The sequence below is a fragment of the Nansenia antarctica genome (assembly GCF_963989245.1).
Source record: "Nansenia antarctica genome assembly, chromosome: 1".
Lineage (NCBI taxonomy): Eukaryota > Metazoa > Chordata > Actinopteri > Argentiniformes > Microstomatidae > Nansenia > Nansenia antarctica.
Window position 1 is genome coordinate 104,861,900 of NC_137674.1, and position 7,726 is coordinate 104,869,625.

Consider the following 7,726-nt stretch of genomic DNA (forward strand, 5'->3'; position numbering starts at 1 on the left):
GTCACCTTATCTCTGTCGTTCAGGAATTTCATGATCATCGTTCTCGGAGGCGCGTTGGGCTCCCGTCTCTGACCAATGCGATGAGCTCTCTCCAGTGTGAGTTTGGATCTTAGTGCTGCGAGCCCCAGTGTCTCCGGTATCCAACTCTCGAGAAAGGTGCAGGCGTCGTCTCCCTCCTCTCCCTCCCGCAGGCCAACGAGTCTCAGATTAGACCGCCTGGCTCTTGATTCTAGGTCTGTCACCTTGTCTTCTAGCTCTTGTTTCTTTCCCTCCAGAGAGTGGACCTTAGCCTGGAGGACATTCACCTCATCCTCCATGTTGGAAATACGGACCTCTGCATGTGTAATTCGTTCCGTACATTCTCCCATATCTTTCCTCAGTCCATCAATTGCGACCAACATTTCTTCATGTCGGTTTGCAGACTCGGACCTCAATTCTCTGATAGCTTCCAGAATCCTGTCATATTTTCCCCCTTCTTCCTCGGCAGTTTCTGTGATCCCCGCGCTGCTCGAGTTAGCTTTAGCATCGTCCTTGTTTTTAGGAGAGCTGAAGTCCATAATTTTAGATTGTACTTGTGGGTTCTTTCGGGTACTCGGTTTCCCTTGTGTAGACGACATCTTTTACGAGTGGTATGGCTGATTTTCGTTGACTTTAGCTAGGTTTGTAACAGAATTTGTTTGACGATTTTAGTGGAGGTGAGAAAACCAGTCTTCTCAGCACGCCGCCATTACCGGAAGTCTACTTTGCACTATTGAAACCACTGTACTTTATTACTTTAGCAATGTATGATTGACTTACTTTACTTGCTTACATTACTTATTATTATCGTGTTTTGTGTCTGGCTCATGCCTACTTGTAGTACAATATGTAATAAAAGCGATTCTGATTTTAAAACCCTCATGAAGGAGAAAACATTCTGAAAGTGACATAACGAGGAATGTTTCTGTAGCCGTGTGTATTATGGTGCGTGTCCTCTGCCTCATCTACGCGCACATGACAGAATGAGGACATTTCACAACATGAGACTCACAGCACAGACAAACAGAGGATGGAGTGATGCATTGCTCTTTTGGAGAGAGGAGTGGTTGGCTCTTAAAAGAGCCTTTGGGGTTGAGGAGGTGAAGTCGTTTACTTTTTGGCGGCCTTCTCGGTCTTCTTGGGGAGCAGCACTGCCTGGATGTTGGGCAGCACACCACCCTGAGCGATGGTCACACCGCCGAGCAGTTTGTTCAGCTCCTCGTCGTTACGGACAGCCAACTGCAGATGACGGGGGATGATACGAGTCTTCTTGTTGTCGCGGGCGGCGTTGCCGGCCAACTCCAGGATCTCAGCCGTCAGGTACTCGAGCACGGCGGCCAGGTAGACCGGTGCGCCAGCGCCCACACGCTGGGCATAGTTGCCTTTGCGTAGGAGCCTGTGGACACGACCCACAGGGAACTGAAGCCCAGCGCGAGAAGAGCGGGTCTTTGCCTTGGCTCTGGCCTTGCCTCCGGTTTTGCCTCCGGTTTTGCCTCTTCCTGACATGGTTCAGCGGGATCTCAAAGAAGCTGAAGAAAATAATTTCAGATAACGGTTCTGGAGCGTTGTTCTTATAGCTCGCCTTGACGGCGTTCATTGGCCACTGGGTCGACGTCACCTCATCCAATCAAGAGACAGAGATTGTGGATACATTGTGAATATTGAAGATTGTCTTTGTGAGTTTCCCTCGCGCGCCATAAATCGAAGTTAAAATCAAACTCGTCCCACGTGACATAATCAATATACTAAAAGTAGTATATGTCATAAAATAATAATAATAATATATAATTGATACGTATATAATTTATACATTGTGAAGTTCATTCCCAGCTCTCTGTAGTACGTTACTCCTGACTGAGCGAAAAGTGTTATCGCCCGCCTGTCTGTCCAAATATAACGTAATGGTGTAACGGAAAGAGTATCTCATAACTATCTGTATATGTTGATATTATATGCAACTTTATGGACACTGTCATACCCCCACCATCCTCTCCCGCACACAGATCTACCGAGTGACACTTATAGCGTCAAAGTGTAAACTAGACCTAGATGTCAAATCTCTCATTACTGCTCATTATTTACTCATTAAGTAAAAACATGATTGTCGTGTTTGTAAGTCCGTGCTTGACACTGACACTGGGGGCGGCTGTGGCGGAGGTAGAGCCGCTGTCTAATGATCACAAGGTTGGCAGATCGGCGGTTCGAGCCCCAGCTGGCCACATGTTGAAGTGTCCTTGGGCAAGATACTGAACCCCAAATTGCTCCAAGTGAGCCGGCCGGCGCCTTGCATGGTAGCTTGCCGCCATTGGTGTGTGAATGAGAGGCCGTTGTAAAGCGCTTTGGATAAAGGCGCTATATAAGTCAGTCCATTTACACTGGTGTAAAATACTTTCTAAAATAAACACTCGATTTTTTTCTGTCGTCATGGATGATAATGCGTTTTACGAAAATGTGGGTGGCTCTTAAAAGAGCCTTTTTGTGGTACAAATGGTGTCGGAAAGAACACTTTGAATGTTTATTTCTTCTTTGGGGCTGCCTTCTTTGCCTTGGGCTTCACCGTTTTGGGTTTGGCTACCTTGGGCTTGGCTGCCTTCACGGCCTTTTTGGGGCTCTTAGCCGGAGCCTTCTTGACCGGTGTGGCCTTCTTCGCCTTCTTGGGGCTCTTGGTGGCCTTCTTGGTGACTGCCGCGGGCTTCTTTGCCTTCTTGGGAGACTTCTTGGCCGCAGCAGCGGGCTTCTTTGCCTTTTTCGGAGACTTCTTGGCAGCGGCGGGCTTCTTTGCGGCGGCCGCCTTCTTGGGTTTCGGGGCGGCGGATTTCTTCGCCGGCTTCTTGACCGCCTCGGTGGCTTTCTTGTTGAGCTTGAAAGAGCCGGAGGCCCCGGTGCCCTTGAGCTGGAGCAGAGTGCCCTTGGTGACGAGGCTCTTGACGGCGACCTTGACGCGGGAGTTGTTCTTCTCCACGTCGTAACCACCGGCCGAAAGCGCCTTCTTGAGCGCGGACAGGGACACGCCGCTCCTCTCCTTGGATGCGGACACGGCCGTCACGATGAGCTCGGCGACGCTGGGGCCAGCTTTCTTGGGCCTGGCTGCTGCCTTCTTCTTGGGGCTCTTGGCCGGCGCGGGGGCTGCTGCTGGTGCGACTTCTGCCATGTCTGTAGAAAGTCTCGTTCTATATCGTGGAGCTCCGCCCCATAGGGGAGCTCTGCTCCTATTGGTTTACCCGCTACCTAAAGTAGCCAATGACTGAATTTTTCAATGCCTGCGCCCGCCTGGGGTGCTATATAAAGGGGCGTACTTCGCTCCATCATTCTCCCAAAAAGTTCAGCACGGGTTTATATCTGAAGACTGAGAAGGACGACTACTAAGACTGGAGAACCCGCCAGACTTTTCCCTTCAAGATATGGATCGTCCGCCGCCTATGGAGAAGTTCCTCTGGGACGCCTGCCGCTGCGACTTCCAAGCAGCGGAGGACAAGCACGACTTCTGCCACGTCTGCCTCGGCCCCGAACATGCCGAGGCGGCGTTGGTCGCCTCCCCCAGCTGCCTCCCCTTCCACCTCCTTTCCGTCGCGGAAAGGCGAAAGGGGATGGCCTGGTTCAAGGAGAGCGTTCCCCTGGCGGGCGCTATCTCGGGGATGCTATCCGACTCGAATAGCTCTGCCGATGATGCGTCCGGACAGGCCCCAGAGCGGCGTTCTGGGCAGGCACCTCCCCAAGTAGGGATGGTCCCGCCCGCTCAGCCGGCCCTGACATCACGCCGCCCTCACCCAGCTGAGTGGTCGGTGCCGGTGTCAGAATCAGAAAGCTCTGCAGCGGAGGCGGAGTTTCTGAGCAAGCTCAGTGCCGCGACGATGTACCTGGTCCACCTCTTCTTCTTCCGCCGTGGTGACGACTAGGCCGTCAACGGCTGCGAAACGGAGTTTTCGGCGTGATGCGGCACTGGCTCCACCTCTACCGACGGAGCCATGCCCCACTCGGCATCCCCAGCCCCCGCCGCTGACCACTGCACCGCTACGGCCCCCCACGGCAGCGTGACCCGGTTTCACTGGCGGAGGGGTCGGTAATGACCCCACCACCGGTTTCCTCTTCATGGCTGCTACCTCATAAAGAGGCAAAGGAAGGAAAATCCCCACCTTACTTTTTCAGTAAAGGTGATTTTCCCATGTTATCTACCAGAGCGGAGACCCGCCTGCCTTGTCAGGGCGTGGTCCAATCGCTACCGGTTAGAAACAAAGCGGAGACTAGCCCAGCTTACCAGCGTGTGGCCAGCTCTCTGCCTAGCGGACTAACCCCTATCACGACACAAAGGGGGTTAAACACCCCTGTCTGTAGCCGTATGGAGGGACCGTTATTTACATCAAAAACTCCTCCATGTCTATCAAGACCTGGCCCAGCTCATGAGCGTGCGGCCGGTTTTTTGGTTATCAGATATAATAAACCTACGTCGATAAAGGGCATTGTTACTCAAAACAAACACTCTTTACAGACGGCAAACCATCCCTAAGGAGGATTTTCCATGGTATCTACCAGAGCGGAGACCCACCTGCCTTGTCAGAGTGTGGTCGAATCGCTACCGGTTAGAAACAACGCGGAGACTGGCCCAGCTTACCGGCGTGTGGCCAGCTCTCTGCCTAGCGGACTTACCCCTATCACGACACGAGGCGGGTTAAACACCCCTGTCTGTAGCCGTATAGAGGGACCGTTATCTACCAGAGCGGAGATCGACCTGCCTTGTCAGAGTGTGGTCGACTCGCTACCGGTTAGAAACAAACCGGAGACTGGCCCAGCTTACCGGCGTGTGGCCAGCTCTCTGCCTAACGGACTTACCCCTATCACGACACGTAGCGGGTTAAACACCCCTGTATGTAGCCGTATAGAGGGACCTTTATTTACATAACCCCTCCATGTCTATCAAGACCTGGCCCAGCTCATGAGCGTGCGGCCGGTTCTTTGATTATCAGGCATAATAAACCTGCGTCAATAAAGAGCATTGTTACACATAACAAACACTCTTTACAGACGCCAGCCCATCCCTTTCGAAATGACCCCGCCTTGGGCTGTACCACCTCCTTGGTGTGCAGCGGCGGCTGGGATCATACAGAAATTCACCTTATTTCTGTCGACTGCACCACAACAGACGGTCCAGCCGCTGTCGTTGCGTTATGCAGAATGGCTAGAAGGGACAGGTACTCTGTCGGGCTGGCTAGACAGGACATTGAGGAGGGGATATGCACTACAGTTCATTCAGCCTCCTCCGCCCTTCAGGGGCGTGAGAGAGACTGTTTTTTGTCCTGCCCGATAAAGACACGTGCGCTCCAGGAGGAGATTACGAATCTCCTAACAAAGGGCGCAGTGACATTGGTTCCGAGGGACAAGGGATTGGCGGCGGGAACTATTAAAGTTTACGCGGCTGCCATCTCAGCTTGTCATGAGGGTTTTGCGACAACGACACTGTTTTTTCAGTCATTCGCTGGTTAAGCGTTTTTTGACTGAAGTGTGTAGGCTTAGACGCCCTCATAGGACTCTAATGCCAAAATGGGACCTGTCGATTGTGCTAGAGGCGCTGTGCGTGCCCCCATTCGAACCCATTGTCACTGTGTCGTTGCGTTTTATTGTCTCTCAAGACGAGTCTACTCCTCGCCTTGACTACGGCTGAGCGAGTGAGTGATTTGTGCGCTCTCTCGTCACGGGCAGATTGTTTGATCATATCTGATGACGAAACAAAAGCTGTATTACGCCCTAACCCGGCTTTTATCGCTACGGTTAATCGTGGGTTTAGGGTTCAGAGCTGTGCTCTGAGCGCCTTTTTTTCCTCCTCCTCACGACGGAGAGAGGGAGAGGCGTTTACATTGGGACATGAGGTGGTACTCCCCGTATTTCCTTGTCCCAAAGAATTCGGGAGACATGAGACCCATACTAGATTTAAGGGTCCTCAACGAGAGAGTGGCGAAACGCCCCTTTCGTAGATACCTGAGGGTCGCGTATTTCATGTGCCAATCACAGAGTGGCACAGGAAATTCCTACGTTTTGCTTTCCAAGGGAAGGTTTACGAGTACACGCGCCTGCCCTTCGGGTACGCGCTTGCTCCTCGAATTTTCTCCGAATGCGTGCAGACAGCACTCGAACCACTGAGGCGAAACGAGATACGCATATTAGCATATCTCGACGACCTACTGGTCTTGGCCCAATGCCCAAATCGAGCCATTCGGGACGCAACCTCACTGGTGCAGCACCTCACTCAGCTGGGGTTAGCTGTAAACTGGACAGAGAGTGCTCCGTGGCCGGCTCAACAGTTTTCCTATCTAGGCATTCAGTTGGATACTGCCGAGATGAGGGCCAGTTTATCGGCACCACGGAGAGCGACACTGACGTCAGCTCTCCGGGTGTGTCGAGTGACAAATACAATCACCGCTCTGTCAAGGATGTCCTTACTAGGACTGATGTCTGCAGCCCATGTAGTGGTCCCCTTAGGCCTGTTACACATGTGCAGACTGCAGAGGCGGTTCGCACGACTGCGACTGGTTCCAGTGAGACGCCGTCGCAAGTTGATTGTAATACAGAGATCGGTCAAAACCGACCTGAGCTACTGGAGAGACCCGCGCGTCATCGCGCGCGGAGTCGCCTGAGTTCGCTAAAAGCTCTCCACATTCCAGGTCTGCTCAACGAAGGAGCAGATCTGTTATCACGGGGAGGCCCGAGGGACGACGACTGGAGGTTAGCACCCTCCATTGTGTCGCTGATTTGGGCACGGTTCGGGCAAGCAGAAGTGGATCTGTTTGCGTCACGGACGAATGCGCAGTGTCGCCTTTGGTTTCTCCCTGCGCGAACGGGACAACCCGCCATTGGGAGTCGATACATTCGCACACCACCCATGGCCGAGGGTCCTGTTATACGCGTTCCCACCCCTGACATCTATCCTCCCACTGTTGGCACGAGTGAGGTCAGAGAGGCTAGAGTTAATTCTGGTAGCCCCGGACCGTCCCGGAGCCCCGTGGTTTCCGGAACTGATGGAGATGTTGGTAGAGGGCCCATCGCCCATACCTCATCGACAAGATGCACTCTCTCAAGCCGGAGGCTTGGTGAGGGGGCCGCCTATGAGGGGGGGCCCCTCATGGCCTGGTTACTGAGAGGGATTTGTTAGAACGCAGGGGTCTGACAGACGCGGTCATTCAGACCATTCAGAGTGCGCGCGCGCAATCCACTGCAAAGGGATATGCGGCGCGCTGGCGAGTTTTTACACAGTGTTGTGAGGGACAGGACGTTGACCCTGTCTGCTGTCGGGTCGAAACGTTCTTGTGCTTCTTACAGTCGCTGTTGACAAGGGATTGGCGGCGGGAACTATTAAAGTTTACGCGGCTGCCATCTCAGCTTGTCATGAGGGTTTTGCGACAACGACACTGTTTTTTCAGTCATTCGCTGGTTAAGGGTTTTTTGACTGAAGTGTGTAGGCTTAGACGCCCTCATAGGACTCTAATGCCAAAATGGGACCTGTCGATTGTGCTAGAGGCGCTGTGCGTGCCCCCATTCGAACCCATTGTCACTGTGTCGTTGCGTTTTATTGTCTCTCAAGACGAGTCTACTCCTCGCCTTGACTACGGCTGAGCGAGTGAGTGATTTGTGCGCTCTCTCGTCACGGGCAGATTGTTTGATCATATCTGATGACGAAACAAAAGCTGTATTACGCCCTAACCCGGCTTTTATCCCTACG

General features: G+C 52.8%; 2 protein-coding genes across 2 annotated transcripts; both read right to left on the reverse strand.

Annotated features, from left to right (window-relative positions):
• Positions 1–1,128: 1,128 nt before the first annotated feature.
• Positions 1,129–1,524, reverse strand: LOC308175722 (histone H2A-like; the record flags this gene model as incomplete). The annotated part of the gene is made up of 1 exon (XM_080550270.1): positions 1,129–1,524. One exon carries the CDS (start codon positions 1,522–1,524, stop codon positions 1,129–1,131), a length of 396 nt encoding a protein of 131 aa, XP_080406396.1.
• Positions 1,525–2,533: 1,009 nt separating this feature from the next.
• Positions 2,534–3,169, reverse strand: LOC308175646 (histone H1-like; the record flags this gene model as incomplete). Its single annotated transcript, XM_080550252.1, has 1 exon — positions 2,534–3,169. The coding sequence occupies one exon, from the start codon at positions 3,167–3,169 to the stop codon at positions 2,534–2,536; it is 636 nt and encodes a 211-aa protein (XP_080406378.1).
• Positions 3,170–7,726: the final 4,557 nt, after the last annotated feature.